The following is a 27,789-nucleotide window of genomic DNA, read 5'->3' as shown; positions in this document are numbered from 1 at the left end:
CCAAAAACAGGAGGTAGAGGAGGTGGGAGGGGCAAGATTTAGGGGCTGTATGAAAAATTCCCTTTTCTCTGCTTTCAGCTACATAATTTTTCACTCTCCCTTCTGCCAGGCACTAGAACAAGTCAACAAACAGTTCTAAGTACAAAGCAAAGAAGATTAAGATTTAGGTATCATTGGCATATAATTAGGAGAGTTCTTACCCTTCCTGGAAATGAATCATCTGCCTTTTCTTGTCAAAAACATGAAGAGAAGACGCTGCAGGATCTTGAGCTCTTTGGGGAAAAGTCAGTACTTACCCCACACAATCCACTGGGATCATCCTAAAAAGAAACGACCAGGCTAATCTTAAAGTGACTTTTATGGATTCCCACAAAATTTTGAATGTCATTATCATCTCCTGTCTCAGAGCCAAAGTGGGGGGGAAGTTCAAGTGGTCTTAGCTGATTCCCATTCTGGGGAATGAATGGGGTTACACTGGAACAGTGGCACCACTTACCAGCAGAGCTGTGCTTCCACATCCTGGAAAGTCAGCTTGCTGTGAAAGATGGTTAACTGTTAATGCCCAAAGGAGAAGTAGTTGTAAATGATAATTAGAGAGACATAATTGTTTTGCTTTGTCATTGTTTCTTTTTGTTTGATTGGTTTGTGTGATTTTTTTGTTTGTTTGTTTAGTTAAGTGTTTTTTTTTTGTTAAAATAATCTGTATCAGATGAGCTGGTCTGTAGATCAGGTATCTGTATCCTCATATAGATATCTGAAGAATACCACAATTTTCTCTTTTTAAGAGAAGTCTTAAAAGTTGTGCTGTAGCTCACATTTACCTGCTTTAAGCATCATTTTGTTTATCTGGACTCACAGCTGTAGCCTGCTCCAGAAAAGTGAGAGATTATAGAACTTCCAGCTGAGGATCTTGATGAAATGAAATGCAGGGCAGATGGCAAAGTGGTGACCTGTTTTGACAATTCTGCCTCTGCTCCAGGGACCTGGCAAGCGTGCCATGGCCAGCTGTGGGCAGAAGTGCTGCTGGGGAGGCAGGGTGACAGCAGAGCAAGGCAGATGGTTTCCTGCTGGGATCTTCTGAACTCCTTAATCCCAGGCACTGACCTCCTCACTGCCAGTTAGCTCTTCTCTGTGCAACTCCCTTCATTTTTAAAGCCCCAGAGTCAGAAACCTTCCAATGCCTGCCCCAGTCCCTCCCTGCAGCTGGCACTTCCAGGGTGGCTGGCCTCCTCATCACCACCCAGGGACTTTTCTGTGGAAGGAGGACATGCCTTGGGGCAGAAGCTATCCCAGTGCTCAGCACTTTATTGCGCTGATTTCTGAAGGTCACATTGGAGGTCTGCACCAGTAATTTTTTCCAATATGTAACATAAACTTCTGTTATTGACAAGTAAAAGCCAAGCACAAATCTTATGATGAATGTTTAGTCTGCTGTGAGTAAAATATGTGTGCAAAGGCTGTTTGAGTAGCATTGCATATACTTTCTCATCTCTTTTTTGCCCCTTCCTCTCCCTTGCAGGTCTTTTGAAGAGCACAGAACACACCATTTCCTGAGAGCTGTGTTCACACAGAGAGCTAACATTTCTGGATGCAGAGAGACAAGAGAACTTTGTTTCCTTGGCAACTGGAGCCACCAGAAAGTGTTTCCAGCATTGCCTACCTTTACACAGGCTCGCTATCATTGTAGCCTTTGGTTAATCATGTAGTAAAATAAATATTAGCTGAAGAAGCATCTTGATAGTGTGCTCCACTTAACTCATGTGGTCTCTTCCCCAGCCTCTAGAATAGGAGGTGATCTCTGGAAATGATTCTGTTCCAAAATGTCCAGTGTTACAGTTCATGACTGAAACCCATAAAGTTTCTAGAAAACAGAGTCTGGAGCTAAACAGCTTTCACTCAAAGCCTGAGTGTGCTGAGGTGATGGAGCTGGGTCTGTGCTGCAGCACAGTGAGCAGATGGCATGGTGCTGCACAGAGTCATGCCTGTGATTCAAAGTGGTTCATTCCTGCCTCTGAGTCAGGGCTGAATTAATGTCCCACCACACCTTTAAGGTTTTAAAACACTGTGCTAATGGGGGCATAGAAAGTCTTTAGCTTTTGATAAGAAAAAAACAGTGCTGAAGCCCTTCCTACCTGCTATTAAATATCACTATTTCCCTCCCCCCAGGTTTCTTATTCATTCAAAGAATTTCACTAGGGTTGCAAAAGAAAATGCTTCACAGGGACAAAATTCCCAGTTTATGTTTTCTCTTCCACTTATATTTAACAATATTGTATAGCTGACTTTTAATTAAGGCAGAGAGCCTGGAGAAAGTAAAAATTTGTGTAAAAGCACATGTTGTAGTTCCTAGGTTTCAGGCAGCTGAATGTGATATTTTTTTCAGTTTTGAGAGCTGGAATTTATAATTTAAACAATTTTCTATACTTACGGAATTTGATATACAGCTTTGTACTCTTAATTTGAAAAGTCCAACTGGTTCCTGTTGTGTTTTCCAAAGTCCAGTGAGGTGAACACTAGCGGGTCTAAAGTATTACAGCAAAAACCTGGGGGGCATGCAAGCCATGTGTTTGTAAGAACATTACTTGAGGAAAATGGCAGCTGATAGGTGAGACAATGTTGTTTTTTGTGCTTTCTTCTCTAACCTTCTTTAAAAGGTGTGCCTTCAGTCTGATGTAAGCCCTTAGAGGGAACAGGGATTTCTGGCATTGGTGTGTGGGCAGTCTGGGTTAGGTCACCTTGCCTTTCTCTGCCCTGTGACTCCAGGAGACCCTGCCCTTTTCCACAGGACTGTTGGGGAGGGCACAGAGGTGCTGTGCAGTCAGGGGCTGAAGGAGAGGAAGATGGTGATGCATTCTGGTTCTCACTCTGCCTTTAGTTTTCCTTTCAATATCATGGTGGTTGTTTCTGGTACCTGCAGCAAGACCAGTTGCTGCTGAAAATCCTGAAATTCAGGTTTTCATTTGCAAAGCCAATGCAAGAAAGGAAAAGATTATTTTTTAACAGTGCATATGATTTTGATTTGACTTTCAGAAGGCAACCCATTTCCCTTAGCTTTGCTTTCTTTCTACTGTATCACAAGGTCCTACAGCAACCAAGAGCCAAAGCTGGGTCTCCAACATGGAACACACATAAACAAAAAGCATCTGGCAACTTAAACATCACCTCTGGCTCAGCCTGTAATTTGCAGAGTTGTGGTCAAACTCCACCTCATTCCAGTCCCATATAGTTACATTGCAAACTCCATGAAGGGCCAGTGACTAACACATCTTTTTGTGCTAACTTAGAATTTGTGGAGATTTTCAGCGCAGAATTTAGCTAGAGAATGAGCAGCTTATTGCCTACCATTAAACATCCAAAAAGCTATGAGTCTGCTATTTATCTTACTTTTTTGCTATTTATCTTACTTTTTTGTATCATCTGTGCCATAGATTTACTCAGAGCAATAATAGGTTTCCTTCCCCATATAGAAGTTTTGGATCCACCTGTAGCAATTGCAGAGTGACAAAATGACTGCTCATAAGAGCTAAATTATCAATGAGTGCTAAAACACTCATTTGCTATCTTAAATCTTGTATATTTTAGTTGCAGAATGTGGAAAATTCTGGGGAAGATGTTAATAAGAAGTTGAAAATAGCCAGTATGATTATTTATGAGAAGATACAGCAACAGTAGTTCCCTTCAGTACATGAGCAGGAGACCATGGATTGCAGAGGATAAAACCAGAATTGGAGTACAATTTATGTTAGGATCTACTTCATCTTCAAAAAAATGACTTCTTCTTAGGTTTGTGTCCCTGTCTCAGGGACATTTCTGTCACGCATTTTTTATTTTGAATTTTTATCCATCATCATTAAAAGTGAAACTTTAGACAGCTCTATACACAGGATCATGAGCAGTTACTGAAGTTCTGGAGTAAACAGTGACCACAGTCAAAGCCATTATCATATTTGAACAAGCCTTTTCCTCTGAGAGAGGGGGTTCTGTACCTTTGAAGCCTCCTACATGATTTCTCACTCCGTTGACATAATTTAGTCTCTCGATTATAGGTTTAGAAAAAAAAATTGGTTTATAATAGAAAATTCAGTCATATCACAGACACTCAACAAGAGGGGCATGAAGTAAAGTTTCAAGATTGGAAAATCTTGAAAGAAACCCACAACCTCTCTCTTTCTCCAAAGACTCTTTGAGATGCAGCCAGTCTGGCTGTTTCCAGCCTCTTCCAAAGGAGTAAGAATAACTCAGGCTCTGCCTCCTCTCTTCCAATTTGCCATTTAGAGAGAGTTCTGGTGGGGATTTCAAGGTCTGTATGCAAGTTAAGAGGTACTTGAACACATATATTGGTGCCTTGCCAGCTCCTGCTTGAGGGAGTATATTAGGGATAAGCTCTGAGGGATTTCTGTGCACACCACCTCCCTGTTTCTGGCTGCAGCTGGGAGAATAAAGTGCTACAGGGAATTCTGGGCTTCTCACATGGTGTGGTACAGCTTGAAAAAATCTGTACAGTAATTAGGGTGCCCCTCTTTTCTTTGGTAGCCTTCTTCTGACTTTGGAGTTGCAGGTGCAAGTTAACAGGGGCACAGCTACCCAGTGAGAAATGTTTTGTACACACAGTTGTGGAGTCAAGGCATGAAGGAGCTGATGGACCAGGCAAGGCATCTAAACTTAGAATTCCCGTTTTTTTCAGTGTCTACTAGTCTGAAATCCTGTGGGATTCAATAAGGCAAAGAGGATTACTTCTTGAGGCCTGGGAGTGCAGAGGAATTGAGGAAAGAAAACTTGGAAAAGTGTCTTAAAATAAGCATTCATTCACAACAGAACTTATTTCTTGCTTTTCTTTTAATTTATCTGCATCTCAGTGTTTAGAAAGAAGTCATGTGAGCTTCTGAGCTGCGGGGACAGAGAGAGTGGAGAACGTGTGCATCAGTGCAGAGTGCTGCTGGAGCCCTGGCAGAGCGAGAGGGAGGCAGAGGGAGCCTGAGAGAGAAAAGGCGAAGTGGTGGGAGCTGGAACAGCAGCATCTGCTGCTGCTGCACGCTGCAGCTCCTGCCTGGGAGCCGGCTCTGCTGCCAGCACGCCTCTCTGAGGGAGCAGGTGCCTCACATCCAAAACTCCTAGGTGGTCAGTGGCACTTCCAGGAGCCAAGCAAGGCGGCTTTATTCTTTTCTTTTCCTGCCAAGAGCACCTGTTTGAGGACTCCGCTTCTTTTCCTGGACTGAAAGGTATTTTTTGTCATTAATGTGTCTTTTCTATGAAAGCAGGTATGGGATCAGGAAAAAATAACTCAGGGCAGGATGTTAAAGAAGATGTGCAAAGAGGTGGTGGGTTTCTCTGTCTCCTTCTCCTTTAAAGCAGAGCTTAGGCAGTGAGGAGCCCTCGTTAGGATAGAGTTTGACTTAAAATATGAAAGATGGGAAAGACAGGGTTAAAGTGTGGGGGTGGATCTGAGCTGTTCCCATCTGGCTTGCTTCACTATGCAACCTTTGAAAGTGGAGGAAAACTTTCCTTGTGCACTTGGAGAAGCAGCATTATGTACCAAGATGCAAAACTTGAAATCATTTAATATGAATGTGATTTGCTTAAATATCTGCTTGGCAAATTACAGTTTCCATCACAGCAGTGCTCCCCTTAACACATACAAGTTTCAGAGGTCTTAATGTTCTGTGGCTGTAAAAATACTTTCTTTCTTTCTCTTCCTTCTTTCTAGCATACTTGCCTCCTGCTGTGTGCACTCCTCCTGGTGTCGGACGGTGCCCCCATGGATGCCCCCATACAGATTTTCCGTGAGGAGCCAGACTCCACCTGCTCCCCAGGGCCCTGCCGGCCCCCCAGCACCAGCAGCAGCTGGCTCCCGGGCTGGGCAGACTATGACACCAACGCCACTGGGGCCTTTGGGAACGGCCAGCACAACCACACCAGCATCTCCCCCGCCATTCCCATCATCATCACCGCCGTCTACTCGGTGGTCTTCGTTGTGGGCTTGGTCGGAAACGCCCTGGTCATGTTTGTCATCATAAGGTAAGAGGTTTTGGGTACCGGTTGGAAGAGGTGCAAAAGACCGTCCCTAAGTTTGGCAGGGAGGGGGAGAGGGTGGATTATGGAAGCCCTGCGGTGAGGAGCTGGAAAAAAGCAACTGAAATGACCCAAAACTTGTCAGTCTCAGTGGTTTGCCTGCACTTGTGTGTTAGAGAGAGAAAGGACGAGCTGGTGAAATGTGATAAATCCTGCAGCCTGAGGGAAAGCGCGTTGTGCCTGGAGCTGTGTTCATTGGCTGCCCTCTAGGGATGAGATGCTGCTGCATCCGATGGAAAAAAGCTCGAGTGAAAGAAGGAAACTTGTACAAGGCAGCTTTTATTTCCACTGTGAGGAGACCTCGAAGGACAGCTTATGTGTCCAGTCATGTGGACAATGATCCATCATTACCTTGGCACCTAATGATTTCTTTAACGAGGAGGGAAAGCCAGGAAATTATAAAAATAGGAGGAAAGGCTTAATGTAAAGAAAGGGATGATTTTTCTCTGTTTAGCAGTGTTTAACTCCAGTTGTTGATGTTGAATTGAAGAAAGTAGAGAAAGTGCTGAAATACCTTTTCCATGGTTTTCAGGAAATAGGCAAAACCTTTGTATGTGTGTTAGTGAAGATTTCAAACTAAACCACTTGGTAAAATGCACTGTGACTTATGCTTGCACTTACACTTGTGTATTGGTGAATATTTTAGTTTGCACTGGGCTTCCTCTCTCTTTCTGTCCTTTTCATTTGCAATCTGTAGGCATGCTTGAACAGTGCTGTTTAGCAGGGTGCTAATGAGCAATGCAGGGCACTGAGATCATGAAACTTCTTGGACTCTTTCTCCACAGCCTGTATGAATTCTGATAAAGTTTCTGGGAAAAAAAAATCCCAGAACTGTGGAGTATTCATTGCTCCAATGAAATCAGCTTGTACATGGAAAAAAATGGAGGTATTGGAAGGGATTCTCTTTTGTAAGGGATGTATGATAAGGGTCAAGAAATTGCAGAATAATAAAGTAATTGTCAGACTTGATAAAAGGGGAAGTTATGAGAACCACTGAACTTGTTGATAAGGTACTTTAAAATGATGGGTTATAATCAGGTGAATACCCTTGAATAATGAAAATAAATTTACTAGTCAGTGCAATAAAAAGAGATGCCTGTGGTCAGCTCAGAAAAAGTGGTTGGCTCCAGTTTTGTGATGTGATTTTTTACCTCTGCATGCCCTTTTGACCTTCATTCAGGGTAGAGATTTAATGTATTTTTGCATTTCTCTTTCAAGAAAAGAGACTCCATGCTTGACAGCTACACAGCTGCAAAGGCAGAAATTTTCTAAGCCATCAATCGGTAACAAAGACAGCTGATTAACTGGCCTGGGCACAGGAAATAACCCCAAACTTAGCCCTAGAAATTAGCATGTATAGATCATACTGGTACACATATATTTGCTTTTTTCTCTTCTTCTGCTACCCTCCTAAGACTATTTTTGTAATGCTCTAGATAGCTATTGCTCACTTTCCTTCTAGTTCCTACATTAGCCTTTCCTTGAATTTTCTCTTTCATCTCTCAATTACAGGGTAAAAAAAAAAAACAAACAAAAAATCAAATATTACAAAAACACCTGTTTTTTTTTGGGGGGGGAGGTGGTTGTTTTTTTTCTTTGTTAGATTTCTCTCCTAGGTTTTCTGTGTGGCAAATGCAAATTGTTAGCTTAAGTGCAGGCAAATACAAGCCAACAGTTCTTGAAATATTTCAACCATTTATGCTAGAGGTTTATTTTCTTCATTTTTGTCCAAACCTCTCATGTCCCTCCATTTTTTCCTCATGTATACTCTCTGCATGAGAATATGTGAAGTATCTCAGGGTGGATTTTAATGACCCATGAACAATGTACCCTGCAGTGATGTCTTTTGTGAGGAAAGACAAGGTCTGTGGTAGGGAGAGGCAGATCCTGTCCCCCAGCCATCCCACAATAGCCCCCCTCCATCTGCCACAAATCTAAAGTGGGATGGGGATATTCTGAGGCTCTTTTTTACCTTCCAGCTGAGTACAGGCTTTCTCTGAGGCCCTTTGCTGCCATTTCTCAACTCTGAATTCCAGATCTGCTCTCCTCCTAACCCCCTCTAGACAGGCAGACAAGGCAGGCACCACTCCTCTCCCTTTGCTCATTTAAATGTATAACATTGTTAGAATAGTTCAGTTGGAATTATTATAATAATCATCTAGCCCAACTGCCTGACACTCCAGGCCTGACACTGGGTCACTTTTTGGGTGACAAAAAAAAAAAAGTTCCTCCCTCTGTTCTGAGATTTTCAGTCAAAGTGTTGAAGTGTCAATGCCGTGGTAGATTTAGGAGATTCCAGAATCTTGAGATGCCTCAGAAACAGGGTCAAATTCAGCCATAGCCTGTAGTATAGGCAGACCTTGGCCAATTTCTTGTTTTAATACCACTACAGGAGTGGTTTTGCTACTTCTGCATAAGGACTGCTAAAGCTCATGGACACCAGTGAGTCAGCATCTCAGCAGCTTGTGCATGGGGTGCTGGGTGAATGAAATCTCTTACAGGTGGAGTGTTCTTCCACTGAGAGGGAAAACTCAGAGTTTCCTCAGAGGAAAAAATAACAGGAGAATGCCACTTCAATCACATGTACAAACTCCTGACAGAAAAGTAGCTGAGCTCGATATAGCTCCTGTGAGAAGAGATTTATGCTGAATCTGACTGGGAATGGTCCTTTAGTACAGCGTTGATAGCGTGGCCTCTTAAAACATTTCTCAGGAGACCTGGATTCTTCTCTTGGTTTTACTATCAAGCTTCAACACTTTTTCCTGTCCTGATGAATCCACTTCATGGTTTCCTCACATGTAAAATGGAAATGCTGGCATTCACTGTCTTTAAACACACCGCAAAAGTTAGATTAAAAAGCCAAAGTCTTATCACTAAAGCTTATAACAGAGCAAGACCAGGTCTATTGTAAGCACCCTGGGCTCCTCAGACACACATAGACTGATCATTTTGATGTGCAGAGAAAACTCTGTGTTGAGCAGACAGGGGACTGGCACTCTGTTCCTGCCCGTAGCTCTTGGCTCTCCCAGTGTGGGTGGGTTGCAGGATCTCTCCCTGTGTCTGGATCAGCTGTGCAGCACATGCACCATCCCAGGGGCTCTGCTGTCAGCTGGGTGCATGGACACTCCATGCCAAGCCATGGCATGAGGGGTGTAATGCTGTCCTGGGGCTGCTGCCTGTCCTGGGGAGAGAGAGTAAGAGAACAAGAAGGCGTCACATTGCTTCTTGTACTGGTGGGAAATGTAGGCACTGTGTGGGAACCACAGTCCTCCCGTATGGAGGAGGAGGGGAAGCAGGAAATGAGCTTGCAGATACCTGGTAAAGCTGTCTGACCTCACCTGAGGAAAGTCCTACAGCTGTGTGGTTCTTGGCATTAGCAGAATTTACCTCTACCCCAAACCTTTTATTTTGAGGTTAGCTTTTCCTCTGAGGTCTTAGAAGATATTTTTGGAAGTAAGTTGGCTGAAGGGGATGAAAAAAAAACTATTTGTCCTTGGAAGCAAAATGGCTTTTTACTCAATTCTTCTTACCTCATTACTTTTTTTCTTTAAAATTTAGGACTGGCTGTAAGCAAAATCGTAGTTTCTTGTGACAGCTGCAGGGAAGAAAATCTCCTGACTAAAGTTACAGCTTTAACTAGGATCTGCACTTACCAAAACCATAAACATACTCTGACAGAGCTCTGGGAGATGCTCTCTCTTAACCTCTCCAGATGCCCTTTTCCTATGTATTTATCTTAGCCTCATTGTTCCTGAAGTAATTTACTGAGACCAACTGATATCAACAGGATCCCAAAGAGCCAATCCTGTATTCTTTTAAAATTATCTTTCAAGCTTCCAGTGAACTGAATAATTTTCTACATTCAAGAATTTTTAAGAAGAGGTTGTGCTACAGATGTGTTGATTAATTCCTAAGGGAAAAAAGAAACCTTCTAATTCTCTGCTTAGTCTAATGTTGAAGAAAGCATTTTACCACTAATACATTTTTGTTCTTATATTCATTGAACTGAACAGCATTTTACCTAACAGGAAGAGTGTGTTAAGGAATGTCATATAAAATTGACTCCTTTCCAGACTGTTTTTAAAATTTCTTCATCCTTCATTCCAAACAGGAATGAAAATATTTTTTTAAAAGTACACAACAATGAAATGTATTCAATACATTGGTTTAAATTAATAATAGATTTTGATGCCATCAAAAGATCACTTGTTAAATTGCTTTAAATTATTGTCCTAATTTTATTAAATTATATGTGGAAAGAATATTGCTCTGAAATGAAAATTTAGGCTCCAGAAGAGTCGACCTAACTGAATTAGCTATTCCCTATTGCTGGCAGTTTGCATGATTTCATTCTTTTATGAAATCAAATCAAGGCTTTGGCTGCTAAAGGCAGAGGGTGAACTGTACTATACTTTGTGAAGTTTAGGACTTTTAACCTTTCCTTTGCTAATCAAAAATCTGACAGCTTACTACTACCAGCAGAGAGGCATCAAATGGATTGATAGCAATTCATCACGGATTTCAAAGAGCATTTAGCTGCACCTCACTGAATGGAGGTAATTTTGATCAGTTCTGCAGCGTTAGTTCAAACGTGACATAATTTCCATCACTACTTTGAAGAGTGATCATTACCAAAAGCTTTTACAGATGGCACAAAGAACAAGGCAACAGGAAACATGAAAGAGCACAGGCTTATCGAAGAGTATCGGTAGTTTGAAAACATAGACCATTTAAACAAAATGTTACTATTTCTAATACTTTTAAAACCCAGCTAGACAGTGACCAAGTGAGACCTGGGATTTATAAGCTGACGAGGAATCCAACTCATGGTCATGCTGTGATAACTGAAAATAGGCAGGGAGAGCAGAGGAAAGGCTTGAAAGGAATATTTACCACAGACAGTATTAAAGAGAGGCTATAGCTTATAGTGAATAATGTGTTTGGCTTCTGAAAAGTAATTTGGTATCCATCCAGACGTTTCCGCTGGGCTAACAGCCAGGTAATCATTTAGTTCAGAGAAAGGCATAACTGGAATCAGTGTCTGGTAGCAAGATGAACTACAGAGAAGCTTTTTCAACTGAAAGAAAGTGAAAACTCAGAAGAACTTTCCAGTTTGGCTGCTGGCGAGGCAGAAAGCTTGAGATAACTTTCCTGTTGCCAGATGGGAGAGTGGTGGGTAGGTAGCCCATGATCCTGGAGGAAGCACAGGGAGGAAGCACAGTGAGGAGATGGTGTTGGGGGGCACAGACTGGCTAAGAAATGAGGGAATATTGGGGACCTTACAGTTAGATCTTTTTCTGAGAAAGGATTTTGAATTTGCTGAAAGGGTGTTGTAAAAGGAAATTCTTAACTGGGTGATTTGGATTCCTGGGACACATTAAGGAGAAGGGAGAATAATCTTCCTGTCTTGCCTACTCTCACTGTCTAAACTGTGATGACTTTGTTCCTTTAAATTATATTCTCTGCAACAGATGGGTTCCCAAGAAGAGTTTTGATTCCAGTTACATATTTCTTTCTGAAGAAAAAGCATCCAGCTACATTTAACTTCCAGGAAGTATACTGCAGGTCTCCATTTTGGTCTCCTCATCTCTAAATATCAGATAATTCTCTCAAAGTGAGGAATCTGTGCTCTTCTCCTTGAGGAAGACTTTGTGCTTTGCTTATCTTTTGTGAATTTAGAGAGATATGAGGAAAAGGCAATAGGAATATCATTCTGTCTACAGACAGGCATGAGTGCACAAACTGGATTAGTTGAGGGAAAGGATGTATGCAGATACAACGAGGATATTGGAAGAGGGATGTCTGACCATGCTGGCATTCCACAAAATGTAAAAATGATATAAATAAAGAATATGTAAAGGTGCACAGCACTTAAAAAAAACCCACAAAAATTAAATTAAGATATTGGTTGAAATTCATACTAGATTTTGATAACACCAAAATATTACTTGTTTATTTGCTTTAAATTGGCATGGTTCTATTGGGAAGTTGTCACGCCAGGCTGTGAATTACCTTTGAAATATTTATTTCTTCCAAAGCCAGAGGGTTCAGCTCTCATTAGATTCACCTTCTAATTCTCATGAAGCTTAAAATTAATTTTAGGCAGTTTCCTGTTTTCAGTTTTGAGACATTACTTTAAATGAAATCTCTGTGTTCTTTTCATGAGTATGAGAAGACAATTTTCTTCAGTGTATGAATTTGTGAATTGTGATAAGAAAGTAAGCAGAACCTTTGTGTTTTCTCCATTTCTTATACCAATCCACCTTCGTAACACGCAGCTGCTCATCTCTGCTCCAGAAGTCAGCAACACATAAAGACTGAATGTCTAGAATTCCCAGATTTAACTGTGCTGCATGTGGAGCACAGAGGATTTTACATTTGCTAAATGCACTTCCCACTGCATTGTTGGTAGCCACTGTGGCTACTGTTGGCCAACTGGCAAAAGCCTCCTCGAGTAGTGACAGATGAGAAACTGCATGGTAGGATTAGTCCATACAATCTAGTCAATGCTCATTTAATGCTCACACTCAGAAAAGTTTTGTTTTACCATGCTGCTGGATGATGGACTGCATCAGGACTTACTGTTGGACTCACCTTTCAGAATGACTGGTTTGTCAAAGTGGGCAGGAGAAGGATATTTTCACCAGGAAGCAACAAGTTGTGCTCTTCTGTTGACTGTAATTTAAAGTTTTCTGCATTTCACTGGAATTATCTCCTTTAGGAATGTGTGTGTTCAGCTGGTCTGTGCTGTGGGCTTCCCTGAGGCAGGTGAGGAAAATAGATACATGGGAGGAGTCCACAGAAAGCCTCCCAGATGCCTCCTTAGAGGGACTGATGACCTCTCCCTGAGCTGGCTCACTGATATGTGCATTTGCTGTCTTACCACACAATCCTGCACTTGTTATAGAGCACAGTCCCTTGTCTCCCATTAAACCTTATTATGGGAGTGTTGACCTGGGATTTGGATGTCCACACTTCTGAGTATGTAGTTGTCCTATAAAACACTGCAAGCTGTGCCAGTTGTTATTCATCCCTGCTCCAAAATGGAGACCACTGTTTTGGGAAGAAGAGTGATACCCATAGCCCAAGACCCCTGAGTAAGCGGTTTCTGAGCTCTTTCCTTTTTTCTGTCCTGCAGAAACATCTAGGGGAAGCAAACATTCAACAAACTCTTGTCTGCTTCCAAAAAGGAAAGAGATACCCAGAGAAATCTTTTCCTGGGGCTATTATCCCTGTTTCCTTGAGCAATGAGATTTGTTCTCCTTGCCAGGCAATCTCTGTTCTACTCAATTCCCTGTCCCATTAAACCATGGGAAGCACTTTGCTGAAGGAGTTTATGCCCTTTATTAAAAAAAAAAAAACTTCTTCCAAGAAAAAGGAATAAGAAAGGTGGATGTTACCAGAGACAGAGATTCAATGTTCACTAGAGCAACGTACTTGTGACAAGTAAAAAGGATTAGAATGGTCTATGTAACACCCTGGGAGCCCCCCATGGCAGGACTGGTCACTGAGAAACATCTGCAGCAGCATCAAGTTTTTCAAGAGATAGAATAAGTTGCCTGACAAGGCCAGTATTAATCTCTACTTATAAACAGAGAGCAAAAAAATCTGCTACATATTCTAAGCTAATTGTCCAGGCTCTTTCATATTGTTATTAGACATAATGGTTTCAGATAAAGTACCCATTTAGTGAAATTCTGCATTCTCACTGATTCATTTTCAGCTGCAGTGATCCACAGCACCTTGACCTCTGACCTCTCCTATCAAAGTCATGGAAACAGAAATTTCACAGTATTTTTTTTCTACCATTTTACAGTTTCTTGCAAGAGAGGCTTTTGAGCTCACATAAAAATATTAAAAGCCTTTATCATAGAAGGAGAAAGATTAGTTCATTTTTGTTAAGTAGTGTGAATTTTCTTCCACATTGACCACTACATACATCGACTTGAACTAATTCAAAGCCTGGTTCTTTAGCTCAGGAAAAAACCTTTCACATCCAATCTAAATCCACAAGATTAAATCCTGTTCAGGCTCTGTTTAGGGCTAGTGCAGGGAAGAAATGGTAGCGGAAAATTGTAAGGATTTTAACTATACCTTTTGACATTCACATAGATTATGCTGTCTGGGGGAAGAATAAAAGACAAATTTATGCTTTTCTTTTTTGAGCTGCTTTAAAATTGGTATCTTTAGATGCTTATTAGTAAAGAGAATTCCACTTTATGATGTAATTTTGTAGACAACAATTTTAGGTCCTAAAAGATTTGATTAAGACAGGCAACCATTAAATATGTGCAGTAACAAGGTTTTCCTTTATTTAAAGTGCCATCTGAGATCCTCTACTGCTAAAATGTGGCAATTTAAAATATGATAATGTCATATAACCCAATACAAACATGACAATTACAGCTTGTTAATTTTTATATTCTTTAAATGACCTTAGTCTTCACTTCATATTGGCATAAGATTTTATATTGGATTATGAATATCCAAGAGAGAGCTGAGCCATCCTTTTGACATGGTATGGGTTTGGAATGGATCCTCCTGGATTGTTTTCTGTTTTTTTCTTCCTGTTCTGATGCGGTATTATACTGACTATACTCAGAATATAGCCTTGAGATTTAGAGCTTTCCTGACTAAGCTTTTCAGCTGCTTGATCTCCATATACTTCATTCAGAGGAACCTAGTGGAACAGAGCCTGCATCCTGCTGATAGGTGTTTTTGCAATTTGCTTTAGATATGCTTTAGCTCTAATTTTCATTCTCTTACCCAGGTATCTGTGAAAAACCTGTGTTTGCGATTCCTCATTATTTTATGCTTCTGTACTTTCCCTCTGCAACTGGAGTAGTATATTTTTAGTATATTTGATGTAGTATATTTGTTATCTTCCCTTTGTAGTATATTTGTTAGTTTTGCTCCCTTCCCCATCCCTCATTTCACACTGCAGGGAACATTTCATTACTCCATCCTATTACAGTTACATGAAAAAATTTGACCAGAGCCTCTTTCTCCCCTTTTATCAGCTTTTCTAATGTTACAGTGTACTTTAAAATCACAATTCTCTCCTCTCTTGGAGATAATAACTTTAAGGGGCACTACTAGCAGATCTCTTTCTGAAAGCACACCAGATCCTCAGTAGCATGTTTCCCTCTTCTGTTACCACAATTTCATTGATAGTGTAGGCTGGAGGTGTGATTTCTTCTTATTTACTGTCTTAAAAGCATGTTCTGCTCCAGGGAAAAGAACAGTAATGATGAGTTGACTGAGAAACACAGGGAAGATTTCTAGGGGTCAGTGTAAAGTCAGTCTCAAAGAACTTTCTGGTTTTGGAAAATGAATGATGCCTAATAGCTTTGAGAATTTTACTTTTGATATGTAAGTAGACAGAATTTAAAACTTGCTCCTTAAAAATTTCATCTCATACCCATCAAAAAAAAAAAAAAAAGCATCCATATGAAAGTGTTGTGTTTCATCTTGACTGTTTTCCTGCACTTTTGATATATCTTCTAGTTTTTAGCTTACAGAGGCTTGAGCCCTGCTTATAGCTTTACAAGCAGTCTTGAGATCCACCTGCTTAAGTGATCAGATTTTTTCTGCTGCTTGAAATTAGATTCTAGCACCTGGTTTAAAAGAGGGACTTTCCATTCCTATGTCGTGTTAGAAATGTTGCCATTCTCTTAAGTCCCTGTATCTAACAAACCATTTTTCAGACATGGGATTTCCCATGAGCAGTTTACACAGCCATGGTTTATAAATATTGTAATAGTATTTGAAACTTGTACATCAGACACTAAGAAATGCCATTAATTGCTACTGAGGCACTTATGCTGTAATTATGTTCAGATTTACCCTATCTGTCCTGCTAAACTAATTAAAGCAGATAGAAATATTTTTGCTTAAATGAATTCAGATATTTGATCAAGAATTTTAATTTTGCAAAAGAAGACACGATTCCCTTACATAATCACTGTTTTGACCTTGTTCAAGTGAGTGGAGAGGATGGTGAGATAACCCCAGACCACAAAATATTATTTCCTTCTATGTTTTGATGCAATAGAATGAGTTGTAGGAAAGCAGGCAAATCCCTTATCTTATGAACTTTATCAGGGTCTGCTTGAAAGGGTCTGACAGCAACAGCAGCCACTCTGTTACTTAATCTGGACAGCTGAGATTAAACTTGCAAGCACATATCTTCAGAGGCATGTAGGCATTTAATAATTCTCAGGTGTTTAATTAAAAACATTCAAGGAGTTCCAGATTCTCAAAGGCATTTCTGAATTTTCTGAACTTCTAAATGAATGTATGACTTTATCTATACTGCCTAATAACTTTAAAGACCAATACCACATTTATACACAGGCCAAGGTTTCCAGGCAAAAGTAATCAAGCTCTTTACTAGCCTGGCTTTACAGCACTTGTTTGCAATTTTTCCACCTAATCTAGGGAGAAGTAAAAGGATAAAGGGTACTGGGAAAATATGGCCTATAGAGTGGTAATGGCACACACATAAAATAATTAAATTAAGGTTGCAAGGAATGGGAAATACGAGATATAAAGATTTTGAGGTATTTGCTTTTCCAAGGCTAATAAAATCTTAGATATTTTTCCCCAGTTTTCTGATTTTCTTAAAGGAAAGAAAGGTCAAGCTAATTCTTCTATACTTTTTGAAAGCAAACTTTCTTTATCCAAACCCTTGGCAAAGTTTTTAAAGATCTACAGATATAATGATTCAGGAGAATGATTACTTGTGTCACGTCTGCTTATCAAAGGTCATTGCATTTCTTCTGAATGTTCCTGTGTTAAGTACAGTAGCTTATATTTGACTGATGCAAACTCTTTGTAAAGCAGCAGACCTTGATTTGCAGGCATCAGTGGATGGAAAAATTACTCCTTTCTTTTTCCCCATAATAATCACCTTAGCTGTTAAGAAACAGCTGTCAGTGTTTCTAAGCTGAATTTGTCTCTCTTAAGAGATTCATGTATTTGTTCTTGTTATGCTTTTCTGTGTAGTCTGAAAGAACTCTTCAGTACCTGCTATTTTCTCCCTGTGAAGGTCTTCAGACACTGTAATCAAGTCACCTCTTGGTGGTTTTTTTGATAAACTAAATGTGCTCAGCTCTTTATGTCAGTCAGAGAATTTTCTCCAGTCCCTCCAGTCCCATTATGCAGCCATTCCAGCTTTCCACAGTCTCTTTATTGCAATATGAACAAGACAGCAATTCCAAATATCATCAGTGACGTCCGTAGAAGTAAAATTGTCCTTCTATTATTCTATTTAATTTAATGGAAATGAGTCCATTTTAGTAGAGAGTTTTGAGTGTTTAGTGAACTTTTGTTTGGTCTTACAGCTGAGACACACTTGAAGATAGTATTTTTTCCTTTCATTTTTTTAACCAGGAGGGAAGTTATTTGTCTGATATATCCTGTATTTGCTTTTTTTCTAATAGTAAGGACTCATACTTGTGTTTGAATAGTGCCTTAAGGGCTATAATGTGACCTACAGGACAAAATTCTTCCTCTTCTGGAGGGTCTGTTGACGAGATTGATCTAGTGGGGGGCAGAAGCCCAACTCTGACTGATGGTTCAGTATGTGGGTGAGAAGGATGTGTTCTCTCTTCCCTTGCAGATTTTTTTTCCCTTTGCTTCAGACCAACATTTGCCTTTATTTCCTCGATAAGCCTTGATTAGAATGTTTTAGAAAACCTAATGTTGTTTTTAACATTTCATATTGTTCATAAAATCAAATTCCTGCCCACATTTTTTTAATAACTAATTTACATATTGGGCACAATTTGACACCACTGCTTAATTTATTTTTAAAATATTTTTTATTCTACACATCAAAGTTTTGAAGGCAAATAACATTGTGTTATGTGATCATTGACTAAAGTGGTTAAATCTGATATTTCCACTGTAAATTATCAGTGGCATATAGCAAAATGTAGCTATGCGTGTTTCTATGTGTGTTATGTGCGCACTTCTAGTTTGGACACACACCCAAAGTATGGGACTGAAGCAGTTTTGGGAAACAAAATCTCATTAAATCCAATGATAAATTAACAGCATCAGCAAACACAAGTACTGAGGAGAAGCATTTCAGACAGGAGTGATAAGTAAATTCCCATGTCAGCAGGCTCTCCATCATCCTTTGTGTCCATCACAGAGAGGGAAGCAGTCCTCCACAGGCTGTCTCCCAAAACTGTCCTTGGGGTCAAACAAAGCAGGATGTCATCTCAAAAACCAGATCCTATTATTCTATGCAGGCTGAGATTCCTACCAAAGGCTTACTTTTGATGAAATTAAAGAATGCAAGAAAAAATACTGCTATGACACGTTTTTTTCCCCACTGTGGTATCCTACTTAAACAATAGTCATCTTTTACATTATCAGTCATAAAAGAGAGGACTGGGAAAAGCTGATGGTAAGAAAGGAGAAGAAATTGGCAAGGAAGGTAAATGACTAAAACTGTATCAGCTGGCATTGTAGTGAATTCAAGCAAGACAAACTGGCCCAGCAAACATAACAATTAACTTGTTTTCTTACTGGAGAATGGCATAACAGTTTCTTCCACAAACCAAACCCAGAAATCTCACAATCACTGACAGATAGCTATGAGAAAAGGAAACAAAAATAATTTTGATAATTTCCAAATTTAACAGTGATATTTTCTTGTAGCGGGATTTGAGGAAAATTGAATTGAAATTTGTCTAATTAGATTAAATGTACTCATACACCTGTTTTGCCTATGGTAAATAGCTCTAACTGCTAATACAGCTGTTGTGAGATTGAATAAAGTGTGTTCACTTTTATCCCATGGGTCTTGCATTTGTTCATGTTTCTATCACAGATGAGAAAAGACATAAAAACCCCAACCAGGGCAAAGCCTGACTGATGAACTGTTACTATCTGAATGGACATAATCATATCTTGTAGTGATAAAGCCTTACTTTTTTCATTCTGCAGGTACACGAAGATGAAGACAGCAACCAACATCTACATCTTCAACCTGGCTATGGCAGATGCACTTGTTACCACGACCATGCCTTTCCAAAGCACTGAGTACCTGATGAACTCCTGGCCCTTTGGTGATGTGCTGTGTAAAATAGTGATTTCTATTGACTATTACAACATGTTTACCAGCATTTTCACGCTCACCATGATGAGTGTGGATCGGTACATTGCTGTGTGTCACCCTGTGAAGGCTCTGGACTTTCGTACACCTCTCAAAGCAAAGATAATCAACATCTGTATCTGGCTGCTGTCCTCATCTGTTGGTATATCAGCAATAGTTCTTGGAGGCACCAAAGTCAGGGAAGGTGAGTGTCAGCGTTCAAAATGCAGTCTTTTTATTTATCAACTGACAATAAATTGTAGGTTCAAATATTGATCAAACCTTATTTACTCCTTCTTCAAAATTACACCTAAATTCTTGACATTTTGAAATATATAGTAAAACATTGCAGTGCAACATATAAATAATTAAAGCTCAGATGCCCATACCAAATAAAAGAACAAAATGCACTTTGAAGCACTGCCTCTGCTAGAATGAGACCATCAAAAACTACAAGCAGACAGCAGGGGAAAATTTTCTGGAGTTTAGTCACAATGGGCAAATCTAGAATCAGTTTAGGTTGAAACTTGAAATGTGGGCTTAAGGTTCTTTTTGTAGATGTTGTGAGAGTAGTTCTGATGAAGTCCCAAGAGCAGAAACTAGAATTCTTGTCAGTTTGTTATCACCGGCCATTTCACAGAATTTGAAGGCAAAGAAAGAAAAAGAAAGTAGGAAAGGAAAAGTCCGTTGCATGAGAGAGAAAATTAAGGTAAATTATATATGACAGTATCTCAAGGTCATATTTAAAAAGGGATGGGAATTTATATGGAAACCTGGAAAAGGTGAGAACAAGGACTGTCACAGGAAATGGAGATTCAGGCTATGGCAGGGAAACAGTTACAAGAACACAAAGTCAATGAAAACTGTATGCAGACCATGTGTAGGCTTTGCTTGAAATGCCTGTTCCATGAAGGACTGTGGATTTAGCTCCTGCAGCTTCTGACTCATTACCCTGCTATGGGGTTAGTCTGATTTTGAGATCTTCCTTGAGAAGGAAGGGGGAGAAGCATTTTCTCACACAAGTGCTTCATACCCACAGGTGTAAGTTCAGTACAGAGGCATCTCAGTATTTTCAAAAGCTGGAGGCTTCTAATGGTGTCCTTTGGTTGGGATCATCCCATTACTGGATTGCTGGATAAAATACAGGCATTTATTTGGTAGGAGTTTTGTTTGAGACGTAAACAGCCTTTTGAAAAACTATTCATAATTTCCTGCACTATCAACCTTTTCTATTTAGAAAGGTTTCATTCCTCTTGAGACCAGCGTTTACCTAAGGGCACTCTTTCATCTGGCAGACAATAAATGCAGTATGTTAAGCTGTTTGACATAGACCAACGTGAAAAATCATTTCAGTAACAGCTGCTCAAGGGCTGATAGATCTGGCTAAAGATATATAGATTTTGCTCTTGCTGTTAGTCTTCTGTTATGTAGGTGACAGAGAAGTCCTCTGGAAGCTCCTCTTTCAGTGCTTTGGGGGATCACGTGTCTTGGTCTGCAGTGCTGTAGCTCTTCTCTCCAGTAAAGTTTTGACAGGCTCTATAAAACAAGGTCTGCCTGGGGAAACATTAACTTCATGCATGTTTGGAAGGATGTCTTGCTACATACGAGATCTTGAAGGCCATGGGACACTGGCTCAGGCAGGTGTTTTGTTGGAGCCTGCTCAACTAACAGAATATTCCTGTCATTCAGTGTCAGCAGCACGTTTAGATCAAGGGGCTCCTCTGAGACCAGCAATGATTTAATGCCTTTTCCATGCCATGTAGAAGGCAGCCCTTTTTATAACTTATGAAACAGAGGCTGGTAATACAGAACACAGCTGGGCTAAATGAGGTTGGAAATATTGGCAGCTGCTTGTCAGCTGCTACTGTTCCTCCCTGCTTGTCTGATCTAAGGTCTCTCTCGAGCATTTAGTGTCAATTACCTTGTCTGGTGTGCTCATGACTTGCTCTGATAAATGCTGAAGTGGAAAGGCAAGGATGCTCCCCTTGCCTGACAGCTGGAACTCAGCCCTGAAATTTGATGTCATGTTGCCTAAAACAGTTGTTGTTTATATGCTTCAGGGCCTCTGTTGGGTTCACATTTAAGCAACAACTGAACAGCAAATGGAAAATGATTATACTTGAGGTTCCCTCACCGTGCTCAGTTAATCCATTTTGTTATCACAGCTCAGAATTGCTCCCAGGTGTGTCCTTTAGATACATTTTTCCTGCAGAATAAATTTTACATCTGTGTAAATTTTCCTACTCTGGCCATAATGGAAGTTTTCTTGCTGAAGAATTGTTCAGCTACCAAAAAAAATAAAGGTATAAAATTAACTCTTCATATTGCCAGTAAGGATATGAAGGGTATGAAAGTGACACAGTCAATATTGTATATATAATATGTATGTTTCCTAGACCAATATTAAGATTAATCTTAAATGGTAGTTTATCAAGCACATTATAAAATATATTTACACCAACTACCACATGGAATTCAGTGTTTTTCCTTAAAATATCAATATATTTGGAATATTTGTGCTTCCAAGTGGAAAATGAATGTCAGTATGACATCTGAAGATTATGACACTATTCATAAGTTCTGCAACTTTTCAGGCAGTAAAAATATAATATAAATTGGATTTTATTATGTTCCACTTCCGAAGTTCCAGAAAATTAATATAGTGTTGTGCATTATGATCAGAGGTTCTGTTGATTGTTTCCTACTTGTAAACTGGGAAAGTGCAAATGGATTCCACAAAGTACTATGCTATGTCATTACATGTATCATATGCAATACATTAATAATAATGACTTTAGAATAAGATCTTCCGTAGAAAGTATACTGCAATGAGATGCAAGATAATAATTAAGATCGTATTCAATAATTTGGAATTCTAAAATAACATTGCCAACCAAAAATGATAGCAAAATACCATGAGGATGACCTAAAAATTTTGATAAATATGTGAAATTATGTCAATAGATCTGAAGAGGCCATTTCTTCTGGGAGTGGGTTGAAGTGAGTAGCTGGATGTGGTCTGGAGCAGCCATCCCTGACCACACTTCATTTTCATCCCACACATCTGGAGGCAGCTTTACTAATTTAGGTAACACAGCTGCATCCTGATTCTATGTCATGGCTGCTAAGCCGTGATCTACTACAAATAGCAGTAATAATTGACAGGAAAACTTCTTTCAAGACAATTGTTGGCATTTCTAGAATGAAATCAGGTGAAAGCAAGTATGCTTATGAAAACCTGCATCACAAAGGATTTAGACAAGTTCACTGAGTGTCAAGTCACACTTATGCTGTTATCTGAGTATCCTGTATCAGCCTAAAAAAATATGTCTTTTCCACGTTCAGTTTTCAGAATCATACATTTATTTAAAATAAACCCCAAAAATATTTAACATTTTTAGCTGTAAATGTTTTCTATTAAAATGCTTCTGTATTCAATATTGCCCAGTAACAGCTTTCTGATATCTAACCATGGAAATATGTGTATGGCACTATAATGATAACTTCCTCTCCTAATTGTTTTTCCAAACAAATTTTCTGCAATATCTTTTTGATTTGGAAAGCATTTTTATAGCAGGGAAATATGGCCTGATCTTTTTTTTCTGATGTGTCCTGATGGAGACAGATATGAAAAAGTGATGTGCAGGAGTATACTAAATCATTCCACTCTTAGAATCAATGAAAAACAATACATAATAATTTGTAGAGGAATGACAAACTCAGTAGGGAAAATGATAAAAAATCCAAAGAAATTTACAGGATAAGCTGCAATTCAGAGTGAAAAATCTCTGTGTTACCCAGACTTATCTTCAGTAAAGTTGAACTGCTGACAGTAGTTGTAAATTTACCCCTTCCCTTGCCTTTTCATTTATCTTATTATTTATTTTTCCACATGTTTTATATGCTGGAAGGCTCTAATGAGTTCAGCAAATTAAGCTTCAAATATTTCATTCCTTAGCTTCCTCCTGATAGATGAAATATTTCTGCTAAATACATTCAAGTAACAGCCTGTGGCTCCGAATCCTGGCATGGGCAATGGGAAAGGGAGAGGACTGATCTCTCTGGCCCAGATCCTGCAGTCTCTGCACAAGCTGCATTTCCAACGGCATGATCTGCAAAAAGAGTAGCTGCCATTTTACTCCATGCACACATGTTTTTTATTTGCTTCTATTTAACAGAAAGGAAGATGTTTCCATGGGTTTTTCTGAATGTAAGCATTTGTGTGTATCATAGTTGTGCTGTGAAAGGCACATGGGAAAAGGTTATTACAAAATTATCATATATTGGCAAAATTTTCTTACTATCAAAACCTCCTTCAGCTTCTACCATTCATGATACCAAAAATCTTTCTCCACCCACAGACAAAAACATATGTAGTTTGATAATAATGATGAGATTTCTGCTTTGCTGAACATGGTACTTAGTCTGGTTTTAAATCTCAGTGAGATTCAAATAGAAACTACTTCACAGATTTTGTTTTTGTGCTCTGCTTTTTTTGATCCTCCCATGGGAAAGAAATTTCATACAATATTTTGCTTTTGAAAAAGCTCAAAACTCAGTAATTTCTAGACACAGCTGCATAAAACCAGTTTCAATGGGAACTGAAAGCTTCCTTGGAGTGATTTAATGATAACTCCATTTATTAATATCGTAGTACATGCTAATCACTTTTCCTAGGTTACGCTATGATAATGACATTGTTTAGAATATCTAATAACAAAGCAATTTTCTTCTTGCTTCCTTCATTTTTAGATACCGCTAGCACTGAATGCTCCTTGCAGTTTCCAGACAGAGATTATGTGTGGTGGGACATCTTCATGAAAATCTGTGTCTTTGTCTTTGCGTTTGTTATTCCAGTTCTCATTATAATTGTTTGCTATACTCTGATGATTCTGCGCCTGAAAAGTGTGCGGCTTCTCTCCGGCTCTCGGGAGAAAGACCGAAACCTGCGCCGCATCACCAGGCTGGTGCTTGTGGTTGTGGCAGTCTTTATCATCTGCTGGACCCCAATTCACATTTTTGTGCTGGTGGAGGCCTTAGGGGACGTGTCCCACAGCACTGCTGCCATATCCAGCTATTACTTCTGCATTGCTCTGGGTTACACCAACAGCAGCCTCAACCCAATCCTTTATGCCTTTTTGGATGAAAACTTCAAGAGATGCTTCAAGGACTTCTGCTTCCCCTTCAAGATGAGGATGGACAGGCAGAGCACCAGCAGAGTCAGAAACACTGTGCAAGACCCAGCTTACATGAGAGAAGCAGGTGGGGCAAACAAACCTGTATGACTAGTTGTGGAAATGTCCTCTTACTGTCCTCAGGAGAGGGAGGAGTCCAATGACCTAGGACTGACACAGATTACCACTGCAGTTTGAAATCGACTCACCCAGACAGACATTTCTGGAATATTTCAGAAATCCCATCAGTTTGAACTAATGCAAGTTTATTATTGATAAACAAGAATCTCCTGTAAATCAGCTCAAAGGAGAAGGACCTGGTTGATGGTCAGGTTTTGGCACCATATCTGCTGTACTTGAGCCAGCACTAAAACACACATTTGCAGAGTGAAGAGATTGTGTTGCACCAGGTGATTCCGGATAAGAATAGTTCTCACTTTTCTCTTTACAATATGTAACATTGCAAAAGGCAACATTTGGTCATAAAACTGAACTGTACCAGAAACTTCTGCCCCAACAGTGATTGCTTCTAAAGTACGGAGTTTGACAACTTGATCCTCTTTAACAGTGAAGAGTGCTAGGTTTCTGTGAACAGTGCCACAGCTATAATCAATATTGTCCTCAATTAATATATCTGTAACCCTTGTTTGTGTTGTGAAAATCCAATTTGAGCATGATCTACCCACACACCAAAGTGATTTTATTGTCTGTGTATGGTCAAGCCTTTTGGCATTCAAAAATACTGGAATTTAATGGGAATTGTTATCACATGTTTAATCATCTCTGTGTAATGTTTTGTATGTGTGATTTTCCAAGATGGTTGTTTCTTTATTGAGTCTGAATAATATAATATGCATTTTCAGAGTGTATATTGAACAAGAGGCTAGAAAACTTCAAATGTTTCACTTGTTACAAAATTGATGAAAAGTTGTGTTATATTCATTACATGGAGGAAACACTCTCATGTGTAACTTGTTTTCCTGGACAGTATGTAAGCAGACTGAAATAAATATTTGACAAATTAGAAACAAGGGAAGTAGCACATGAACTAACTGGATTGATACAATGGAAATTAAATATTACTGAATGCTTTAATGGCACTGCATGGAAAAAGATCCTGGTTTATTGATGCTGATATATTTTCTTCGATACAGTCCTATGACTTCAGTAATTTTCTCTGTTTTCCTGTGAAGATGGAGGTGTCAAGGCATAGATAAATAAGTTACTAGCTTGCTGAAGGTAAGTTTATGGTAAAATGGAGCCTAACTTCCAGTCTATAGACTTTTGTCTTCCTGATGTTATATATCACAACTCCCACTACTGCTGTTGCTGAAATTTGGCTCTTGTAATCTTCACCCTGAACACACACACCATATATCTTCTTGTTAATTTTGTTCTTTACACAAAAGAAAGAATAATGTTAGTGCCTTCATTTAATAGAAAATTTTGTCAGAAACACAATCTGATTTGGTCCTATCAGACCAAAAATGCCTTTTGCACACCAGTAAAAATAATGAGTTTTTTCTTGGACTAGCTGGCAGTCTAGTTCCTGTGGAAATGCTGTAGAAATTCAGCCTTCTGCAGGACTTCCATATACCTTATTGTTAATACAGTCATGTATGTCAAATTTTTTTATATTAGTTTGATAAATGCTGCTGTTGAAATATTCAAGACAACTCTTTCTGGACAAGTCTAGCACTTTCTGATTGTTTCTACATGAAGAATGATTAGCTGACCTCAGGATGCTTTCCTTACCTGGGGAAGTGAATGATGCTTACACAAGTGCTGAGTCTCACCTCCTATTCTGTCATTCATTCATTTTCTTAACATGCATCCAGTTTTCTAAACTAAGTCCTGACCTTTAAATGGCCACAAAAAGAGAATGTTTAAGGTAAAAGTTGAAAATCCAAGGTATTTATCAAGTTAGGAGCAAGTGAAATGGGAAAGAACTAGAATCTAATGAACTATTTTCATTCAAAATAACCTATGTTCCTGTTCATGACTTACCATTTGCATATGTAAGTCTGTAATTGAATAGGGTTTTTGTTCTACACATTATGTGCAATGCTTTGTATTGCAATGAAAAATCAATGTTCTTAATTTGAAAAAAGGAGGCTTCTAATAATATTTTTGAGGTTTGTGTTTTTAAGAAGGAGATCATAATTTCCATCACAGTGGGAGGAAATTATAACTTCCTAACAATTAAGCTTGCAAAATGTTATAGGAATGTGTCCTTAAGGTTTATTTCTATAATTGAACATTAACAGCCAAATTAGTCTGAATGCAGTAGAAAGGTGTCTTGCAAGTTTTCTTGTCAAATTGAGCAGCTCACTGCACTTCAGTGAAAAACAGCAGGAAACTGGCCAAGACATCTTTAACACATGAGAAAGTACATTAGAAATGATACTATGCTTTTGCTCACAGAATCTGCTTCTAGATGACTGAATTCCCATTGCAAAGCAGTTTACTTACTTTGTAACTCCAAGCAAATGATTTTCTCTCTCTCTTGTGCTGGCTCTAGGATGCAGCGAGAGGTGAAGGCAGGGTAGGAGCTGCCTGGCCCAGGAGCAGGTCTGGGTGGGGAATGGGGCAGCAGGGACAGGCTGTGCTGTGCCATGGGCTCAGGATGATGGCAACATGGGGCAGACACAGGCAGGCAGCCTGGGAATTGCTTGCACTTGCTACAACCACTCTTACATCCCTTTCTTTTTGGAGGTTCCAAAAATTCCATACTGCAAAAGCATGGTCATGGACCTGCTTGTGGGGCTAAATTCCAATCAGTCAACTAGTGTGGATAGCTAATATGTCGCTTTCTGTGTTTCTGCTGCTTTTAACTGAGAAGTATTTTATTTGGAAGATATACTTGGTGTTCTGGTTCAGGACTGTCCAACACATTGTGGAGAAATGATGCTTAGATGCTGAGAAACCCCAAGTTTAGTTAATGAGCAATATCTGAACGTGATGAGAAATTCAGGGAAAACTGAAAATGAAATTTTTGTCCTGTGAAAGGCAAAGGGAAAACACACCATTTTGAGCCAGAATTTCCCTTGGTTTTGCTAAATTAATGTAATCTTTGCAAAGAAGACAGGGAGATTGTGCTGGGATTTTATTTCCCTTAATTACTTATCAATTCTTAATCAAACTTAATCATTGGCTGTTGCCTTCCCAATGAAGTTTTTTCTTCAGAAGAAAATATGGATTCAGCAAAATTGATTGAGTTTGTGACAACTTATGTAATCTGTCAATTAAAAAAAGTAATTGTGCCTGGATATTTTTTAACTGGATCTTACAGATGTGCAATACAATATAGTGAGCACATCTATTCAATGCCAGAGTGAGAGATTGGAAAATATTTCAACTGACTGAATCAAAGTATTTTGGCTTGGGCTTTTCTTTTTGCTGGACTGCATGTGGCTTGGGAACTGTTGCTGCATAAAG

The 27,789-nt window shown here is 39.4% G+C and overlaps 1 protein-coding gene across 1 annotated transcript; it reads left to right on the top strand.

Moving 5' to 3' along the window:
* Positions 1-4,897: 4,897 nt before the first annotated feature.
* OPRK1 (opioid receptor kappa 1) lies at positions 4,898-25,382 on the top strand. The gene is made up of 4 exons (XM_064706096.1): positions 4,898-5,219; positions 5,705-6,015; positions 19,030-19,382; positions 23,930-25,382. The coding sequence occupies exons 2-4, from the start codon at positions 5,756-5,758 to the stop codon at positions 24,460-24,462; spliced, it is 1,146 nt and encodes a 381-aa protein (XP_064562166.1). The 5' UTR covers positions 4,898-5,219; positions 5,705-5,755; the 3' UTR covers positions 24,463-25,382.
* Positions 25,383-27,789: the final 2,407 nt, after the last annotated feature.

This window comes from Zonotrichia leucophrys, chromosome 2, assembly GCF_028769735.1.
Source record: "Zonotrichia leucophrys gambelii isolate GWCS_2022_RI chromosome 2, RI_Zleu_2.0, whole genome shotgun sequence".
NCBI classification, from domain to species: Eukaryota; Metazoa; Chordata; class Aves; order Passeriformes; family Passerellidae; genus Zonotrichia; species Zonotrichia leucophrys.
This window is presented reverse-complemented; position numbering and strand designations above follow the sequence as displayed.

Bases quoted from the DNA above. Each gene is read 5' to 3' on its own strand.
- OPRK1 (XM_064706096.1), top strand. From the start codon at position 5,756: ATGGATGCCCCCATACAGATTTTCCGTGAGGAGCCAGACTCCACCTGC. The intron at 6,016-19,029 runs GTAAGAGGTTTT...TTCATTCTGCAG, and splicing joins GTCATGTTTGTCATCATAAG to GTACACGAAGATGAAGACAG. The intron at 19,383-23,929 runs GTGAGTGTCAGC...CTTCATTTTTAG, and splicing joins AGGCACCAAAGTCAGGGAAG to ATACCGCTAGCACTGAATGC.